The sequence below is a fragment of the Physella acuta genome, unplaced genomic scaffold, assembly GCF_028476545.2.
Source record: "Physella acuta isolate Inbredline_101_S28 unplaced genomic scaffold, ASM2847654v3 ptg000595l, whole genome shotgun sequence".
NCBI lineage: Eukaryota > Metazoa > Mollusca > Gastropoda > Physidae > Physella > Physella acuta.
The window spans coordinates 158,414-180,920 of NW_026732114.1; the positions used below are offsets into that span (position 1 = coordinate 158,414).

At 33.0% G+C, this 22,507-nt stretch overlaps 1 protein-coding gene across 1 annotated transcript; it reads left to right on the plus strand.

Annotated features, from left to right (window-relative positions):
- The first annotated feature begins 13,233 nt into the window (after positions 1–13,233).
- On the plus strand, positions 13,234–18,011 carry LOC131947488 (uncharacterized). The gene is made up of 4 exons (XM_059308706.1): positions 13,234–13,303; positions 15,879–15,941; positions 16,108–16,149; positions 16,755–18,011. The coding sequence occupies exons 2-4, from the start codon at positions 15,890–15,892 to the stop codon at positions 17,660–17,662; spliced, it is 1,002 nt and encodes a 333-aa protein (XP_059164689.1). The 5' UTR covers positions 13,234–13,303; positions 15,879–15,889; the 3' UTR covers positions 17,663–18,011.
- The last annotated feature ends 4,496 nt before the right edge of the window (positions 18,012–22,507 follow it).

Sequence of the window (22,507 nt, forward strand, 5' to 3'; positions counted from 1 at the left end):
TGTGTGTGTGTGTCTGTGTGTGTGTCTGTCCGTGTGTAAACACGATAACTTGAGTACCGTTACAGCTAAGTTGATGAAATTTCATATATAAGAATTTTATCAAAATCGTAGATCCGTATCAACTTTTGAGCGATTTCCGATAACCGGAAGTGGTACTTTTCCTACTTTGAATTTTTTAAAAGCCTATAACTTGAGTACTATTTCAGATAGATAAATGAAATTTCACATGTAAGTAAAAGATCTAATTCTCTACCTTCAGTTAAATTTTGAGTAATTTCCGTTGACTGGAAGTAGTAATTTACGCTACTTCCGATTTCTCAAAAAACTAATGTAAATTTTTAAAGTACTAATAATATTGCGCACTATTACGCACATTTGGTTTTGGTGCTAGCTTGGTGCGCATTTTTTTTTCTACTAGATTTTATTCTATTTTTAAAAGTTTAAGTAAACAAAAATCATGTCTATATTCCGAGTTGACATCCCACGTAGTGTTATATTAGAACATTCGAGAAAGTTTAGGGGAGATTACTACCGGTTTATTTTTATTTTTAATAGAAATAAATGCTTGTCATCACATTTTCAACATTAATTTCGTTTAAAATGCAAACGCAGGTCTTTTTATGTATATGTTACTGGCCAAAAGTTTGAAATGCAGGCATTCTATAGAATATAGAATCCCTGGCGTAATCAGGCAAATTATGAAATAACGGCGTTGTTATATACTTTTTCTATACATTATATCAAATGCAAGGGCACAGTGTGAAATTCCCATGTTGTAAAGTTCGGTAGTAACATACTATCAAATACTATTAAAAATATGTACACAAATTAAACAACAGCAAATCTTTATTACATAAAATACATATGAATGATTGCAAAAGTGTTTAGTTACAAACAGTCTTATGGAGGAATTGTGAAAGTTTAAAAGAAAAAAACTAATACAGCTAAAGTATTACTCGCATGTATCCATGTATGTTGAAGACAAATGAATCAATCAAAGAAAATAGTGCTTATTTAACTTTTAAGAAAGAAGTTGTCACTATTTTAATATCTGGATCGCAACTGAGAATTCCAAGCGCGACAAGCTTACATTGTCCCAAGTAATAAATTATCAGGGAGACTTGACGACAATGCTTGGTGTACCGATAATCCTGGCTTCTGATTATTTGGGCAACAGTTTGGTTTGTAATAAAGCCATGTAACAAGCATCAGATATATTTCCACATGATTGTTTTCTATTCTAGTGTGCTTCATTTGTTTGTACTTATCTGCAGTAAATTCAGTGTATAAATGTGAACTTCATACTCAACATCTGCATCATACTTAAGAATTCGAGACATTAGAGGTACGTATATATATATATATATATATATATATATATATATATATATATATATATATATATATATATATATATATATATATATACTTCGTATATGTAGGTCTATGTAGGCTTATATATGTTTATGATACATATATATATATATATATATATATATATATATATATATATATATATATATATATATATATATATATATATATATATATATATATATATATATATATATATTTATATATATACGTGTATGTATCATAAACACATACATGCCTACATAGACCTATAATTTCAATATACGCGTAGGTTCGCGTGCATAAACGTGTAAAAGCTTTAATCACTGCACACGTAAAAGTAACGTTGTTTATCTTTAATCTGTCAATAATATATTTGGGTATAGCATTGTTTTCTCTAAATTATGCTTAGCAGGCATGGCAAATGCATTATTTAAGTTAAGGACGCTCGATTTATAAAAAAATATATAACATCAATGAATTAGTTGTTTTGTAAAAAAAAAAGATAACTATTAAGTTTAATTAAAACTTGAAGTTTGATTCTTTTTTAATTTTACAAATACCTATTCGGTAATTTTAGGATTGATGTTTAGCGACCAGCTCTAACCAAATTACAGAGGGTTAAACAAACAATGTAGGCAATATAGTAATCAGTATGTAAATTATTGTAGCCGGGTGTATTCTTAACCTCGTTTGTTTTGAAATCAACAGCTCGTCTCCAAATTCTTATAAGGGAGATAATAAAATATATTTAACAGTATTATTTTTTTTATCGTTTATCTCAGTTAAAATTTCAGTTTATTTGTATTTCTCATCTAAAAAAACTTGAATCTTTCAACATAATTTTACGCTAGTATACGAAATAGTCCTTTTTTAAACGTCATGGAGAGAAGTATTATTTAACATATAAGTGACACCATACGTTACTTAACTATTCATCAGTATTTAATATAACGTTACTTCAGTGTAATAATGTAATCATTAAGGGCCGTAACAATAAAATTTTGGATCCCTGAAAACTAAGGGACAAATCAAATTTCAGTCAAACTAATTTCAGATTCTTTAAAACTTGCTGTTATTTGAAGGCATTGTACATGCAACTTTTTATTTATGCTGCCAGTCGCGACAGGATCCTTGTTGTTAGCAGTTGTTGTTAATTTATGTAAAACTTTAAGAATGTAAGGCATTTAAGAAGTACGTTACTAAGCAGGAAATCCTATTATGTGAGTATGGGGGATTCCCCACAACAACTTACTTCGCTAGGATTCCTATGTATTCTTGTGCGTGTGATCACTCTAGACCAGAGGTCGGCAACCTGCGGCTTGTGAGCCATATGCGGCTCTTTTGATGTCAAGATGCGGCTCTTCAGCTTCATGCACAAATATTAATAATAATTTTATTTTCAAAACTCATGAAAATATTGTTCTGCAACACTCGATGTCTTGGGAGATGTCAAAATTAATAGCCGAGGATAGGAAGAAATGGAAGGAAATGATGGAGGCCCTATGCTCGATAAGGAGCAAAGAGGACTAAGTCAAAGTAAGTCAAAGTCAACACTCGATAATGAACGATATAATAATAAATATAAACAATAAACACTCACTGTCACAATGTTTTTGTGTGACTGGGTTCACGATATAAATTTGCTACAGGCCTTTCTCCTACCTTTCATCTATCACATACAAAATTACAAGACGAGCCTTCTTTTACATTATATACATATTTATTTTGTCTCCACATAGACAGCGTGTACAGCCAACTTACGCCATGTTCTTGCCCTTCTCTCTTTTCCTCTCACGCATGCACACCGCTACCGTCTTTTTCTGATGCAATCTCCAAAACACACTCCCAAGATACGATACAACAATGTTTCACTGTTATACTCACCATTCTGTAAGAATATTTAGTTACTGCCTATTTCAATGTACCTCCCATTAAATTGACCATCCCGAACTGAAACAATCAACTTTATGGCGGATATCAAAAAGAAACAAAATGAGCAAAATGTAAAACTGAAAGGTAATGAAACCTCATCCTATGCCTTACTTGATGAAGTGGATTGTAAAACATGCACGTTACGCTTCACAAGTGGGCAGCTCTAAAAGAAATGCCGCAAATTGAGGCATTATTATCTAACGCACGTAATAGTCTTCCATGATACTACAGTGAGGTGAAAATGTTCGCATTTGGAGTGCTGACGATCTTCGGGTCAACATATTAATGCAAGCAAGCGTTTTCTTGCATGAATATAATAAAAAGTAAAGAAGTCAACGAACGAATAAAAATCTAGAAAACAAGTTTTGAGCCTAGTTTAAACCAACTTTCAAACGGCTTGCAAGGGCAAACTATTGTTACTCTAATTCAATAATTATAGTTATATAATTTGATTACTGATTTTATTTATGTCGATTTTTTTTTTGCACGATTACAATACTTTCTCTATACTTCGTATATACGAGAAAGTAAAAATATTTGAATTTTATATATATATATTACATTGACTTGATGTACTATCCGCATGGTAACTATTACAGTATCATCTCAGCTGGCTGGGGACTTCCGATTAGGTGCTAAATTAGTTGGACACTTTCCTTAGTCTTAGAGTCAGCGTAAGGAACTTGCGTTACGTAAATAGGCTCTATTATTTCAAATTAAATTATATCACAAATTAGCAAATTTCATAGCTAAACAAACAAATATTTAAATAAAATAATTAAGGCCTGAAATTGTTTAGTATAGAAACTCATTACTGGCACAGATTCTAGATCTAGATAGAGCTAGATCTAGTTGTAGCTCTAGAATATACGACTGGCTTGCGGCTCAAGTGTAGTTTTTCCGTAGCTAGTAATTCATTGTATTCTAGAATTATATGATCGAATCAGAAGAAGCGCCCACCGTATGAATATCTATATTAGTGTTCGAACATAATAAAAATAGCAAACAGACGTATCGTTAATGCTATAGCCGACAGAACATTTAGCTTTATTATGAGTTAAACTTTTGAATGTGCAACATGATCTTTCATGAAAGCCGTCATGCTTGTTGTAAAAATCAAATGAATCACGTGACGACATTATAAAGTAATTGTTCTGAACTTTTATAATTAAACTGGTGTTTCTACCAATTAATATATTAATAGTTTGGTAGAAAAAAAAACATTATTTTCTACATAAATACGTCGTTTACAGCTCTAAAAGTAGTGCAAATGCTCTCGTGTAACCAAACAGACAAACTAAAAAAATAAATAAATAAATAATAATAATAAACAAACTTGTATACAAACTTTAGTTTTAGTAGTGTATAGATATATAGATAGATTAGCACTCGTTAGTATTAGTACATTGTTACGGGTCATTTGTAGGATATATTAGAATAGGTTAGAATATTTTCGGACATAGGGGATAGTGCGTGTGTGAGTTAAGTTAACCTCGTGGTGTTTAATTAAGTATTGTTATCCCAAGGTCGATGCAGGCATAAAAGCGGGAGTGAACGATTGTTAAGAGGCTTCTTGGTAGAGACCAGTGACTAGGACAACGCTGTACAATGTGTGAAAACGAGAACAAATCAAGTACTAAACATTGCCTGGGATCATGTTTTGTATAGAATGAAAGTAGCTATAACGTATATCCGCGGGATATTTACAGTGTTTTGACTATTTATCAAAATAAATATTTCTTTAAAACATGCACATGACAATGTGAACGTATTTTTAATAAAATATTTAAAAGTTAAGTTCCCTTTCAAACCTGACGGTCTATAGGGCAAGTGAAGTAGAGTTCACTTAATTCTGTGACCTCGGCATATGAAGAGATAGTGTGGTCAGCACTATGCCCAGCCGCCTTTACTTTCACTAACATAAAATTAAACATAAAATGTCTACAAAACCTGTATCAAATAATTATTTTTAAAGATTATAAATAAATAAACATATTTAAAGAAATAAGTTAGAATCTGATCTGTTTCATTTTGGGTCCCTTCTAATGAAGGCGAACAAGGTAATTAAAATATAATAAATCTATACTCATGCCAGCATACAACTTTAGTAAGGCTACTACACCAAACATAATTTATTTTTTACCTTCATTTCAGTTTTCATGTGTGATTTTTGTGTGATTTGTTAATATAATAAATGTATTTTTCCAAAACAATTTTACTTTTGTGTGAGATTTATTTTGTTATCAAAGGAAAACAGGTTTACAACAAGTAGATCTGATTATTTACTCATTATTATTGATAATTTCTATAGTTTTCTTGCTGACGAGATATCGACTTCTAAATTAGACTTTCGTTGCCTATGGCTGCTCAAGTTATTTCACTGTACAACAATATCTAGAAATATTACATTTCAAGCGACAAAAAGAAAATTGTTAACTAGTACAATGAATGATTTGATGTTTCTTCTCAAGATGTTTTTACTACTAAAAACGTTTCATGTTTAGACATTATACAATAACGGGTTGATATACCATTAAAATAAATACATTATAAATAGCACACTTGTGTTTGTTGAATGTTATCTTAATATATATAGAGATAAAGTTGATCAAACATTTTAGAAATCATAGCATTTTAATTAATTTGTTAAAGTGAATAAAATGTTTGATAAAACATGATTGTCGTTGTGAGGAAAAGAGGGTCTTAGTTTTTCATTATTTAGACGAGGGGAGAGAACTGCTACTTCAGTCATATCTCTCCCCACTATAATTTCCTTCAGAATTGGATCCACTGTGGGGATGTTGACTCCACCAGTCGTCAAATTTGAGCGTGTACACAGTCGCTCCACTGGAGCCGGGACATGTACATGTTGTGTACCAGTACCTGGTCCACAATCCACCCCTCGCATGTTTGTGTGTCCATTGTCCTACAGAGACCTGTTTAGGACAGCCATGAGGATGTGACACTATAACGGTCAACCTACCTACAGCATCACATCTCCGGTATCTGTATTTGTCCCTTACTTTCCCACATAGACCTTTAAAGTATCGACACATCTTGTCCAGTTCGTCAACCAACTCTAAATCACATGTAACATAACTCATCTCACACACGTCTCTTTCAATGTTTGCACTCTCTACTTCCCAGCCATCAAGACTGACCACTGGACTTTTATTGTCATCAAAACCTAAAACACATCTGGTCTGTCTCGCCTCACTGTCATCAAACACCACGTGTGTGGCTGTCACCACACAAACCTGCCCCCACACTTTGCTGGGTGTGGCAGAGACTTGACACTTGGCACAACGACAAGTTTTCAAACCGTCACACTCTGTGTACTTGTTCACACGCCACACCCTCCCCGTCCCTAACCTCATCACGTGACGTCCTCTGACATTATAACATGGATATGGAACTTGAGTGTCTGGGTAAAACTCTGGTCTCTCTAGACTGGTGAATTTAGTCTTTACCTGGACAGTTAGGGCTGCCAATGTTTTGATTGTCTCAGACACGAGGTCGTCGTCATGGTAACGTGAGGGGAGACAACTTGGGTTGAAATCTTTAAGAGGTATAAAACCTATGTGACCTGGATTCTTCTTACAGCCAGTAACATGTTTGTGTAGATCAGCTTCTCCTCCATAGCACATCTCAGCTTCATGATTTTCTACATAATTAAAAAAGATGTTAAAGATACATTTATATTATAAAAATTATCCGAAGTGTGACCCACTTAATATGTTTGACAATAATGTATAGATCGTTCCTTCAGTTACATTTGGTTGATACTCACAGGGTGACAAAAGTTTCAATTTTTTTCGACATACTTGTTAAAAAAATAACTTTTAAAATCAAGCAATAACATTGTAGGTTGAAGTTTCAACAGACATGATTTTTTTGTAATTAGTACAGGTCGTAGCAGACAACTGATTTAGACGCGATCCACGTGAGGACTAGTTTTGAAACTGCTAATCTATTTATATATGTATATATAAAGCAATTTTTGTATGTGTATGTGTCTGGGTGTGTTTGTCATTTATGAATTTCGACACCTTTCATCCGATCGCCATGAAACTTTGGGACGTTGTTGAGAATACAACTGGAAAGGTATTTGTATTTAAAATTCGCAGGGATTGCGTCCCGGCAGGGCGCGATTCGATTCTTCTCTATTTACGGTATATAAAAAATAAAGTCGTATGCGGTTCGTCACCGTTCATTCGAGTGCCAATACTCTCGGGCAAGTTTCTGCGAACAAAATAATTTTAATTTCGTATGGGCGGCGCCAGGGAGTGTGCGATTTTTGTCAATACACGGTTTAGCGCCCAAAGTTCCAGTACGGCTATCTAAGCACTTGGTATCCTTCAATCCAACTTACTGCATAGTGGGTAATGGGTAGTACTATATTCAGCGTTAAAACTTCATCAGGCGTAGACACCGGCGCACCGTCTATTGCGTTACAAGAAGCACCCCTGGCTCCCCTGTGGCCATTTTGGTGCCAACGTTCGTTTTTGAAATGGGCTATACTCTACGACACGACTGAAAACAATAATCGTTGACTATATATCAAATTCGGCGCGTCGGCCTGCGCCCCTGCGGGATGCAATATGGCATCTTGGGCTTTTCCGTGAGCGATATGATGTTTACGTTCGTTCTCAACAGTACGATAAACAATGGATGAGATGGGGTGTTATAGTCGATCACTAAATTAAATCAGGAGCTTTACCGTCGCCTTGGCAGGGGGCAATTTGGCACCCCGGGCTATCATGGGAGCACTATATTGTCTACGTCCGTATTAATCAGTGCGATAGACTATGTATACGATTGGGTTTAAGAGTCGTTTACTAAACATAATCCGGCGAGTCCCCCGGCTAATCGACAGAGTGCGATTTTGAGGCCGTGCTATCATGTGAGCACAACTGCGCCTATGTTCCACCTCACCATTAAGGAGAGTGATTAACGTACACTTAAGGTTTTCATAAACCATATGTAAACCCGTGCCCGGCAAACATGATCCAAGCGCAGGCAATGTTTACATTTAAGTAATTTAGTTTTCAGAAAACAAGATGACACGTCTAAATATATATGATTGGTAAAGTTTTGATGAAACCCCCTTTAAATATTTCGTCAGACTTTATTCTATTCCTCCGGCAACGCGCAGGGACGGGCACGCTAGTATTTAAACATAAAAATTGTATAAAGATAATTACTGTTTTTAACTGAGTCCGTTTAACGTGCCGTCATGTTCGCTTTATTAACACCATTCATCATTGGCTTGCCAAATCTGCTTGACCTATATATTGACAATAGTAATACATCTTTCTCACATCAGTATAATTCGTGAGCGTTCAATGCCTAAATTCTAGAAAGTTGAATAATATAAAGGATTGTATTTATTTTTTTAAAATGTGTATCTACATTATATAATGAAAATAATACCTTTCGGATTTTCCCTCTTATTGGAATTTCCCATTGATCACTGTGGAAATTAGTGTGCACTTTCTATACTCTATTTTTAGTTCAAATCCTAAGCAGCTTCTATGACACATAGCTCACAGCTGTTGAAAAAAATACTTTTTTAAATATCTTATTTTATTCAGCACTCAAAGTTATATTTTAATTTTGTCTCAGATGTAAAATATTGCTTAAAAAGTAGGTTATACCGTTCTCAACATTGGCCATTTGTGAAATGTTCAGTTTAGATTGTGTGCATATATATATATATATATATATATATATATATATATATATATATATATATATATATATATATATATATATATATATATATATATATATAATATATAAAGCTCAGTTCTGTATGTAACACATATGTTTGTCGTTGGTCTTGGATGGATTTAAGTGTTAGACAATTATCGTGCGCATTTGTCTAAATTTATGAGTTAAAAAATTACTATTGAAAGTGTTGGGAAATAATTTTCATTTTTCAAATTATAGTAATAATTGTCGGCATGTTCATTAAACACAAGTTTTAAAAAAATATCATCTTTTACAAAAATTCTAATTATGTCTTTATTTAGTCCTATAGCACTTACTTCCCTTTGATAAATTAGGAAAACACAATTACTTCCCTTTATAAAACCATTGCATTTTGTGGAAAAGAATTTACTTTTTAATTACTTTGTTTTGGTGTTGGGAAAAAAAAATAATTCAATAATTGTTCATCAAATTGAAACAGGCGCGTTCGTTTAAGTGAGTGCAAAAGACTATGAATAAGTTGGGGTACTATAGTCGTTCATTAAGCTAAACAGGTGATTCCGCCCCGGGCGTTTATGTTCGCGTTAGTGTTTTCTTTGTGTTTAGGTGGGTTTACGTTAGTGGTTGCGTTTTGATTTGGTTCGTTTTTGTTCTTTCTTTTTTCGTTTTTGTTTGTGTTTTTTTGTTGGGGTTTGTATTTGTGTTTTTGGTTGGTTTTGCGTTTGGATTTGGTTTGTTTTCGTTTGCTTTTTCGTTTTTTGTTTTTTTTTGTTGGTATTGGTGTTTGTGGTTGTGGTTGGGTTTGTTGTTAGGTTTTTGTTTTTGTTTGTATTTGTAATTGTGTTAGCGTTATGTTTGCGTTTTGTTGTTTTGGTTGGTTGTGGTTTGGGTGGGCAATGCCGGGTTTATGATGATTACTAAACACACAGGTAATGGTCTTTAACAGAAAGGTTTTTCACAGAAGCCAGAGCAGGGCCTGGCCGGGACGGCTAGTATATATATATATATATATATATATATATATATATATATATATATATATATATATATATATATATATATATATAATGTCTTTCACCCTATAGTGTTATATCAGAATTCAAATTAATTCCATTCAGTAGCCAAACTAGCCGTGGGTGACGTTTGTACAACAGCTGTTGAAAACATATAAACTCAACGAAAAAAAATATCTTCTTTTATCGTGAGCATATCCTTTTACCAGTTGGTTGAATGGTCTATAATGACTATAATGACTATAATGACTATAATGACTATAATGACTATAATGACTATAATGACTATAATGACTAATGACTATAATGACTATAATGACTATATTGACTATAATGACTATAACGACTATAACGACTATAATGACTATAATGACTATAATGACTATAATGACTATATTGACTATAATGACTATAGCGACTATAACGACTATAATGACTATAATGACTATAATGACTATTATGACTATAATGACTGTAATGACTGTAATGACTGTAATGACTGTAATGACTGTAATGACTATAAAGACTTTAATGACTATAATGACTATAAAGACTAATGAATATAATGACTATAATGACAGTTCAGTATTGAATGTAAATGACCTCAAGTTTAAAGTCCACAACTATTAACAATAATTTTCAGTTTTGCCAACGCAGTAGGTGGTATGAGAAAATTAATAACACTAAAGTATGTGAATACAATGGACTTAATTGTCAAGGGTATACACTAAGTTAAAAAACAAACATCATCATAGTATTATTGTCCCACTTACTACTTACAAGAGGGCTGGTTTACAATACCGTTTATGTTCAAGCTCGGTCTGCCTTATGTAAACAGGTCAGCCTAAAAATAAACATTACTTTTTTGTATTATTTATAAAGTGGTTGGGAAAACCCCTGCTAATGATAGTTTTCATAGAAATTTTCATAAGACACTTATGTATTATTTCAATTTGAAGTTACAAAATGTCAAAGTGACACATTAGTGAAAGCAATTTACAAGTCTCAACTGTGCGATGTAATTAGATTGCCGTTATTCAACAAAAACATGATTCTTGATCTTTAAAATGTTTTTAAAATAGTGTTAATTAAAAGTGTTGTTAGAAGCGGCGTGGTCGAGTCGGTAAAGATAATGGTTGCTATTTATGAATTCGGAGAGAAGTATTTTACTTGAATAAACATTTTTTTTTTTGGTCAAGATATGTTTGCCTTCATGAAAATTAATTATTTTCAAATCATCGTTTAACAATTCTTAGGGATATGTTATGCAACTATTTATTGATAGTCTATATGCTAAACTTAAGATAAACATTGAATACAATTACATAGTTATGGGCTTATTGTATAGCTTTTTGTTTACTATTGCTACAGTTATCTGCATAAATACCATTTAGAAATAACGATTTTTCCATCTTTGCATTATGTAAAGTATGAAAAAATGATTATTCTAGAGGTTTTGAGCACTGTCCAAACAGGCAAGCATTTTATTAAATGTTAAAGAATATTTTACAAATTGTGTATATAAGTGATACACGCTTTATTCAGAAAGATACAATGGTTATTTTTAAATATTAATATTGATTCAACACAACCACATCAGCATAACCATTCGTCACGCTCTGTGTGTGATGACGTCAGGATTAATAATGGTAAAAGAGTCAGCTGTTGTATGAATTGCAGAATGTGCGTATGCCTGTGTTGTTTTGTATCGATTTATTACATACCTTACTTGGTATCAGTCTTATAGAGCAGGGGTTCCCAACCTTTTTTTTACTCTAGATCATATTCTAAAACATCGGTAGGGTGGCGGGCACCACCTATTTTAAATCCATAACTTGTCATTTTCCCATAATTTATTTTCTTATTTCTTATTTTCTTATAGTCATAATGTATTAATAAATAATAAACAAAAAAATCATCGCTTATGAATACAATAAATTACGCACCTCGCTTTTAGCCTGTTAATTTTTGTTTATAAAAAACTCCTAATTCGTGTTTAGTCTGACGAACATGTCTCTTATCTAACTGTCGCGACCAGAACAGAGCAGCAATCACAATGACAATAACGCGGTTCCAGGCGGGGAATGCTTTTTGCACATCACTCCATATACACGCGGAAAACCCGAAGTGAGCCGATGATCGCTGAAGCAATCTGAGTTATGTGCCTTGTGATTTGGCGCCTTCGGCGTTTATCGGATCAGTTCGTGGCGTTCGTTCCATTCGTTCACTTCGGGTTTTCTGCTTGTAAAAGGTGTGATGTGCAAAAGGCACTAGCCGTTCCAGGCTAGCGTAAATAGTGCAGTCTGGCTCGCCGCTAGACAAGTTGAGACAAGTATCGAACATATTTAATAAACCTAGACAGTAAAATAAATTAAAACTGTAACAAATGAATAAAAATAAATTATATTTTAAAATAATGTTTATGAAAAAAATTCTGTCTCTTTCGAATAGTGAGAGGCGGGCACATACGAATGGCGCCATGGCGCCCGCGGGCACAGGGTTGGGAACCCCTGTTATAGAGTGTTTAGCTTTATTGTCGGGTAACATGCTAAGCTAAAGACGAATTATTAAATGAGACAACTATCTTTCAGGGGATAACCATTTTCAAATTAATCTCTATTGATTTCGTTAAATAATGAAAATTGAAGTGGAAAAATAAAGCAGATAACTGTAGCTATAGTAAACAAAAAGCTATACAATAAGCCCATAACTATGTAATTGTATTTAATGTTTATCTTAAGTTAAGCATATAGACTATCAATAAATAGTTGCATAAAATATTTAAAATGCTTTTATGTGGGGAACACAATTGAAAAAGAATAAATTAATAAGCATTATTAATAAGCATTATTTATATTCGAGGTAATTAATGCATTCTGTATTTGTTTAGTACCTTACACACTAACAGTGGTCATCGTATAAAAGTTAGGTTGATTTAGGCTAATATAAAGATTTTATACGCACAACTAGGAACGGCCTAATCTGACTTGATCGATGCCTGTCGTGTCACGTGTCATGGTCTAGCTATAGTGAAGAAAAAATCGATACAGAATTGTTTAAAGTATCAGTTATTGAATCGTAAGAAGTTGGCCTCAACCCAAAAACCTATGCTTGTTATGAATATATTTAAACTATTTCTAACACGAAAAAAAAGTTCAGATGGGAGGCTATTCAACAGAAGACATGACGTAGGGAGTTCCCCCAATTATACATAAAAAAAAATTTGATACATGGTATATACCAGTACACAGACAGGACGTCTACAGACGCAGTTCTGCACCAGGCTGTTGGTAAGTAAAAAAAAAACGGTTGTGTTTTTTATAAACATTAGATGTCAATTACAATATAGATTTTTTCTAGATGTAAATTACAATATATAATACCAAAGCAGCGAACGTAATAGTTTACTACTTAATATAAAATATGCCTTAATTGCTGAATTTAATACAAAACAAGATCTAGTACAGTTATATATATATATATATATATATATATATATATATATATATATATATATATATATATATATATATATATATATATATAATTTAAACTTAATTAAAATCTTCCACTTCAACTTTGGAATTGTTTGACGATAGCATTTTGTCGTTCGATAAACAATAGTATGATAAATTGAGACAAAAGGTAACTTGAAATATGTGTTTCTATGTTGTTCATATTATAACAACACACTGTATGAATTGCTAGGATTGGGCGGAGTGAAGGTGGTGTGGCAAAACTGACATTTGTTACAGTGTGCGACGACAGAGATGTTTTGAAATTATTAAATGCAAAAATTGTTTTTTTAAATTTCGATATAGCAAAGTTATACGAACTAAGTTATATTGAAGCCTAACTTTTAGGGAAACAATGTTAATTGATCAGGCTTATAGACTAGTAGATTAATGTAGTAATTAAGTATTGCTTTTACTTAAAAATATATTGAAGTATGATCCATCTTAAATCCTAACATTATAAAACGACATACCTGTGAAAAATAAGAATACAACACATCACCGAATAAAATACTTTATCCAGCACGCACACGAGACAGACATGCGAAAACCAACAAATAATTTTGACATATGGGTAATAGATAATAGAATGTTAACGGAAAAAGAATAAATATGTAAGAACAAAAACTTAAAAAAAATCAATTGTCAGTTAAACAAACAATCGAAATATCATAGGCCTAAGTTGATGGAATAGCTCCGAGCATAGTAAGATAGATATGTGTGGTTTTATCCCTATGCCGAACAGAAGGTATACAAGAATGGTGATTATGACACAAAATACATCTTAAGGCATCACTACATTTGTAAGGCTATAGACAAAGAAACAGTACATGACGTATGTATCTATTTTAAAACTGTGCTTGAATATTATTTTTCAACTGCCCGTTCAGCTTATTGATTTTCTTATTCGACCCTTTGTCCTTAGTGTTACATACTTCAGTAATCCAATACAGCTGTGTGTGTAATCATTGACTCTGTAATGCAGGAATATATATATATATATATATATATATATATATATATATATATATATATATATACACACATATATATATATATATATATATGTGTGTATGTATATATATATACTCAAATACATATACTAACGTGTCCGTTCACGCGCGTTGCTGAGGCCTCCAAAGAAAGTCTGACGTAATATTTTGAGAGGATTCCATAATTGCGTTACCAGTCCTATATTCTTAGACGAGTGACCTTGTTTATTAACACTGAGATATTTAAATGAAAACAATGTGTGCACTATATTTCTTGGAGCATATTTGTCGGGGCTCGGTTTTGCTTAGACTGCAGCCCGTGCTGTATAAAAGCCTTGAGTGTACGTCAATCACGTAATTGTGAAAGAGAACACACTTCTGTGACCGTCCAGATTTCAGTGATATAGAAGGGCTCTCTTGGGAGCCCGCAATTACATTAAGAGATGAGCGCCGCTTACGCCCCCTGGCTGGTTTAATTATCGAATGTCGTGTGCCTACGTGTCAATATTATAGACTGTTCTTTAAAATGTACGTAGTCCCCATATTGCTCACAGAATAGTTTGGGGCGTCAAATCGCACACTGCGAGGGAGATGGCGGACGCATCTCATTCAATTTAGTGAACGACTATACCACAACTTATGCATATTTTATCGCACTGTTTAAAACAAAAGTATGCGCCATCGAGCTCACGGGAAATCCCGGGATAGCCTAATAGCACCCTGCGGGGGCGCCGGATGATTTAGTGTGCGACTTGATTTAAAGAATCATAAGTGCATAGCCTTTAAAAAAATAAATCCTAGGCACCAAAGTGCTTACATGGGATTCCGTTTTTAGGCTTAGGTTTATGGGTTCTTTTGTCAAATATCCATGCGGGTATATGCCAGTAGCGTAGCGAGGGGGGGGGGGGGCGGGGGGACATATGTCCCCGGGCGCCGACCATAGGGGGCGCCAAAATAGGTTGAAAAATAAATTGAAAGGTTGAGGGGGGTGCAAATTGAAAGTTTGAGGGGGGGGGGGTGCAAATCGAAATCTCGAGGCGGGGGGGGGGGGGGGGGTTGGAAATCGAAAGTTTGAGGGGGGGGGGGGGGTGTGCAAATCGAAAAGTTTTTCCCCTGACGCCGGGAAGGGTCGCTAAGCCTTTGGTATATGCTGCTTAATAAACCCACGAGTCATGGTCCTTTACAGATTTTTACTGAGGCCAGTGCAGGGCCTGATCGGGACGGCTAGTATATATATAAATTACTCTATATATACATTACTCTACGATTTTGTATGTATGTATATATACATACATACAAAATCGTAGAGTAATAAAACCTAATTAGGTAATTTTAAGCACACGATAAAATGTCTACAGATACTCAAGGCATGGAAACTTCAAACGAAAAGGAAGAACAACAATTGGATTCAAAGCTTATAGGTAAACTATTTAAATAAGAGACACATTTGTATTGTATTGAGTTTTATTGAAAAATATTATAGAAACAAAGCAAATACAAAAGTGGTTGTTAATTTCTTGACTTAATCTTCATACTCAAAACTAATTACTGTGTAGTATTTATTACGCTGTTAAATTTATGTTTTAGATGAAACAACTAAGTGTAGGACCAAACACGTTTTTCATCCAGGTAAGAAATGTTTAATATAAATGTCTGCACATAAACCCAATGGATATAAACCCCGAACTTAAACCGCGCGACATTAACCCATGCAAGAAAAAAAAACAAATGTTTGATGTCTATGGGGAAAATTCTAATAATAACAAGAGCAATAAAAATGTATATACGTTACCTACAATTCTGTATTTACTTTTATTGAATTTTAACTGCTAACAAAAATGTTTCTTGCTAAAAGAATGCTATTTGGTAGTCAAATAGTGTCTGTTTTTTGTAGTATATCAATTAGTGGGCACCTATAAGAAATTAGATAAAGTGAATCCACATTTAAACCATACAAAAGAGGTGAGAAATGTTCATGAAGAAACTGTGTTCGTATTCAATATATACGCACAGGCCATATATGAATAAGACACCAAATGCATTCCTCAAAAAAAAAAATCTTACCCGTTTCTAAAATGAAGTGGTGCCGTGTATTTTTTAGTGTGCAAAATACGGAATAAGAAATAATATTAAGCTAAAATCAGATCCTGGTGGCATTTTATTTTTAAGACACAATATAGTTATTTCAATAATTTTAGTAGATATTTCTATAGCATAGTCACTTCAATAAACAGGAAAACACGACGCTGAAGTGTGCTATGGAGGAGAAGCTGATCTACACAAACATATGACTGGCTGTGAGAAGAATCCAGGTCACAAAGGTTTTATACCTCTTAAAGATTTCAACTTAAATTGTCTCCCCTCGCGTTACCATGACGACGACCTCATGTCTGAGACAATCAAAACATTGGCAGCCCTAACTGTCCAGATAAAGACTAAATTCACCAGTCTAGAGAGACCAGAGTTTTACCCAGACACTCAAGTTCCATATCCATGTTATAATGACAGAGGAAGTCACGTGTTAAGGCTGGGGACTGGGAGAGTTTATAGCGTTGAAAAGTACACAGAGAGTGACAATAGAAATTGTCGTTGTGCAAAATGTCAAGTCTCTGCCACACCCAGCAAAATATGGGGAGAGCTTCGCGTGTTGACAGTCTCACACGTGGTGTTTGATGACAGTGAGGTGAGACAGACCAGGTGTGTTTTAGGTTTTGATGACAATAAAAGTCCAGTAGTCACTCTTGATGGCTGGGAGATGAGGGGAAGGGTGGACATTGCAAGGGACTGGTGTGTGTTTGCCTGTGCCTCTTGTGAGTCAGAAGCTTTGTTTGATGAACTGGACAATTTGTGTCAACGCTTTTCGGATCTATGTGAGAAAGCAGAACATAAATACAGATTTAATGATGAAGACAAATTGATTATTATTGTGTCACATCCCCACGGCTGTCCTAAATACGTCTCTGTAGGCGAGTGGACAAGCAAATATGAGAGAAACGGCTATCTGACCAGGTACTGGTACACGGCAAGTACATGTCCAGGCTCCAGTGGAGCGCCTCTCTACAGACTGGGGTATGAAGGATGGGTCTATCAACATCCCCACTGTGGATCCGACACTGAAGGAAATTATAGTGGGGAGTTGTAAGGCATATGTAAGGCATAATATAGACCAACACATTCTTGAAAATGTATTGTTAGTAAACTGTTATTTTAATGTTATTAATGTAAACGTTTTTTAAATTTAGATTATTAAAAATCAATCTTTATTATTGATATCTACTTGTTTATTGAAGGACATACATTTAAAGCATTTTTTTAGCACTTTTGTAGTTTATACATCGACTTGGTATCTTTAACACGTTTTTTTTGTAAATAAAATATTTTGCTAGTTAATACATGTAGGCTATACATAAGACTAAGACAAGAGAGGGTTAATAATAACAACGATTTTGCCTTCTTCAGTGTATGTGTAGATCTACGAAACATGTCCATAGTCTTTTGACTGATCATTTAGAAATAAATATATATATTCCATTTGCACTAATTTTTTAAAATATTTGTTAAACATGACTTTATATACAACAATCAGTAAGCCATAATTAAAGTGATATTTTTAAATAATAAAACATTATTCTAAATGTGTAAAATCATTGTAAAAAGATTTTGGATCCCTTATTATTTTCTCGTATACGAAATCAGCGGTCAGTGATAGACAGCTCTTGGTTGTCAACTAACTGATCGAGTGCTAGCTGGAGACTACGTCTACTGTTATCTCCCCTTTTGTAACTAAATTTGTAATGTTTAAAAATTAACTTTTAATAACTATCAAACGTTCTAAATTATCGTGGTTCCGATATAGATCTAGAAGATGACTTTGCTCATTTAAAAAATGGTGGCAAGTAGCTAGCATTTAATCAGTAGGTGAGATTGACTATAATTATATTAATTAAGATTATTCTAACATATATTAGAATAGATAGGCTACATGTTATTATAAACACGATTTATTTTTCTGAATTTAACACATAAATTAAAGAATTACAGCGGTTTACAAACTAAGCTTTTCAAAAGTTTATTCAGTTAATTTCTACTAAAAAATAAATAAAGGAAAGAAATTTAATTTGATTTAAATGTCATTAAACTATACCGAAATTTAAGTAAAAGTTTAATTTAATTTCTAATTTATTATTAGGAAAAATATGATAATTATCGATCTTTAGTTAAGTAATATCAGCATATTTTCAGTTTTTCATAAATGAGATAGAGAATACATCTCTAGTCTAATTTCCCACCCTTTTAGAAACATGCCTAATCTTCACCTATGTTGACTTAAAAGGAAAATATAATAATTGAGCACTACAAATTTATCTGGGTTATGACTGCATAGCAATAAAACTAAACCAAGAGTGATCTCCCCTAAACTTTCTCGAGAATTCTAATATAATATTGTGAGTAATTGTGAGTAATTTAAAAAAAAAAAACTTGTAGTTCTTTATAAGCATTTCGCAATTGCTTTTTTACGCGATTCTATTCTAAGTAAAAAAAAATAGTATTGATTTTAAAAAAAAGTGTATTCCGGATGCACTGGAGTTGCCATCCCCCATTAGTGTTATCTAACAATATTTGAGAAAGTTTAGGGTGAGATTATTTCCGCTTTATTATAAATCAAACAGCCTGAATTAGAACCATTATACTTCTACTTCGCTGTCACTTTAATAAAATTGACAATTCTATTCATTAACTGTGTTTGCGCTAGAGTGAAACAGCAGCTTGTAATACTTCAGACTATGAACTGTTATATCGGTGCAATAGTATTGCATCTATCTGATCATAATCAAGTTGCATATACTCAGCTATTTAAAAACAAATGGATATGTGGCAGTGGTTATAAACTTAAATGTAATGTGGTTATTATTCCGTGTGCTACAGTTAGGGCGTGTGTGTGTGCTTGTGTGCTAAAGATAGGAAGTGATCTGTGTACTGCGTATAGCTATATTTTTTTTACTTTCTACACACGTTAACCATGCAGTAATTAAAAGAAAAATCTATTAAAAAAATCAGAATTGGATGAAATTCAATGCAAACATATACAAGAAACAATGAAAAATTTGATATAAGGGAGATAATATAAAAAAATATACTTTTTTCATCGCAAAGTGTGTTTTGATGCGTGTTTTTCATTATCTTGTGTATCAATTTAAACATTATTTTAGAGAAATAAATAACTATATATCTTATTAAATAAAATATGTTTAAGTGGAACAAATCTCGAACATAAATATTAAATAATTATCTAGCTTTAGCGCTTTAAAGATCAATGTCTAAGGTAAGAATCATAAACAGGAGATTTGATACTGTAGACGAGTTGACCGTTATAGTGTTACATCCTCAAAGCTACATCAACCTGTGTTGAATCTACTGTAGAACACAGGGCAAACTAACCTGGCTATGTACTGGTACATAAGTCGAGACAACAGTAGAGCGACTGTCTACAGACTGGGGTACGCCGGGTTGTGGTACAAACTCAGAAGGAAATTAAAGTAATGAGTTGTGAACGAATGCAATCGTTAGTTCTCTCTGCTTGTCTTCACAATACATGCCCGCGGAGATCTTTTTGTCCACGGAATAAATGTTTGATGGTGATGGCTGAGGAATATGCATGGACTAAACTGGCCCCCAAATTGAAATTTGATAGTTAATGCGGCCCTAGGACTGAAAAGTTTGGAAACCCCCTGATCATGACCAATGTATTTCCATTTGCTGATAGTTCCATGTGGGAGACTATCCGATTTGATCGTTGTCTACTGTAACAACAGCCAAAGTCATGGGAGAGGTAACGTTACAATAAGTCCAATTAGTGTAAACAGCAACATACCTGTTTCGTTGATTGATAGGATGTTATTGGGGGTGGGGTTATGTCTCTAATGGTGAGGCTATAGACCGATATCTACCTTAATTCCGATTTCCTTATTTCTTGTCCTTTATACGAAAGTAACATGAAATTATAAATGATCGCTGGTTAAAATCAGGTATAACAATTGATTTGATATAGGCCTACACCTAGGGTTGGTTACTAAAATTATTTATTTTGGATTAAAACCTCCCTAGATGCATCACGCGAGGTATTAGCGTTGCGCGGTTATATAATGTTTTAGTTGGACAATTTATATTTTTTACTACCCATTTATGTGCCCTCCCCCCAATTTATATTGTTCTGTTTACAGTCGACCAACAAACTTAATCACAGCAGCTAGCCATTATAAGACTCAGTTATAAAAGAAACAATGGAAGATGTAATCCAAGGGAGGTGATAATTTAAAAAATCAACTATTTCGATTTCTAATTAAGTATTTTATAAAAATTAAAAGTTATAAAAAGTTTAAAGTTTAAATGTTATATAGTATTTATCATATTTTATTTTATTATAAATTGGGCTCATTTAAATTGTGTAAATTGGGTCAATAATTATTTAATTTGTATACAAATAACGTATAAATATAAATACAAAACCTTAAGTTTATCAGATTAAATTTATTATTAGTATAATTTTACTTTCATTAACACTACCACTGCAACATAAATAAATTCTCTAAATTTTGGATCCCTTTAAAAGGGACAAAACTGTACAATTAAGAATGAAAGTTTCAGGAGTAGCTTAAAATTGAAATTCTTCAACAGACTTCATAGTTCGCATGATGGAAATAAGAAAACATCAGCAACTACCACCACACAAACAAAGGCTAGGCACGCTGAAAAACTTTACAAATCTGAGATGAAAAAAAAATAATTTAAAAAAAAAATTTTTTAAAATTAAAAGGGACAAAACGCACAAAGGTGGAAAGCGAATGTCAGTGTTTATTCATTAGATTATGCCAGCTGCTACTTTAAAACACCCAATCCCGCTAATTAACGGTTCAATATATTATACGTACATTTAAGAAGGTAGCGGAAAGTTGTAAAACTACTGCGGTCTTCGTATGTCACATGATGAAATACAAATAATTAATTAGCGGTCACCTTCGAGGCAAGGTTCAGGAGCGCTGAATATAATTAATTGATCTGAGACATTACAAAAAATAAAAACAGTAAGTCATAATACAAAAAAATCACATTGAAACAAAAACTAGTTTTTATCCGAGACGGTAGGTCATCTAAGCCTACAATTAGCTTCCAATATTTAAACAGTAAACGGGTTTTTTCATTACATATACACGAAGCTTTTTCCCGAAAAACCCAGTACACTCGAAAAAACAAGCTACAAGCCAGAAGGAAGTTTTCAAACCCACTGGCAGATAAATCTCGATCCCCTTCAACACTAATAGTTAAGAACGAAGAAGAAGAAAGAAGAAACAACAACAACGGCGCGAGCCATTGATTTAGCTAATGATAGATTTTGTGAAGTAAACGTAGTATATTGAAAGTGTGTTATATTATTAATAATCAAACTGTATTATTTAAATAAAAACTTTTCATTTTTTTTTAAATTTAATACTATTTGTGAAGCAATCGGAGTCGATCATAACTTCTATCGATTATTACATTGTTTAAAAACACTGAGAGTAAAAATCATTGTTCATATTTAAATATATGTGATCATTTATACCAGATGTCTCCATGAAAAAGTCAACTTTCAAAACTGACACAGGCCACAGAATATCTTATAAAGCATACAGTGGTTTGTTTTTGCCTGTTTTCTATGCGGCTAGTTAATACATTTACACACGAGACTTTAAAAGGGAAATAATAACACAGATTTGCCTTCTTCAGTTTTAATGTAGATATGCGACCGTGTAACAAACTCTTTCCATTAATTATTATTATAAAAAAGTATACTTGTTAAAATTTATATTATATTGCATACTAACTTTTGTTTCAAATATTTAGGCTAAAAATAAATTTTATATAAAAATATCTAATAACCATTTATGAAAGTGATATTCAAAAAAATTAAAAAAAAAAAATTACCCATTATCGCATAGTCACTTTGGAT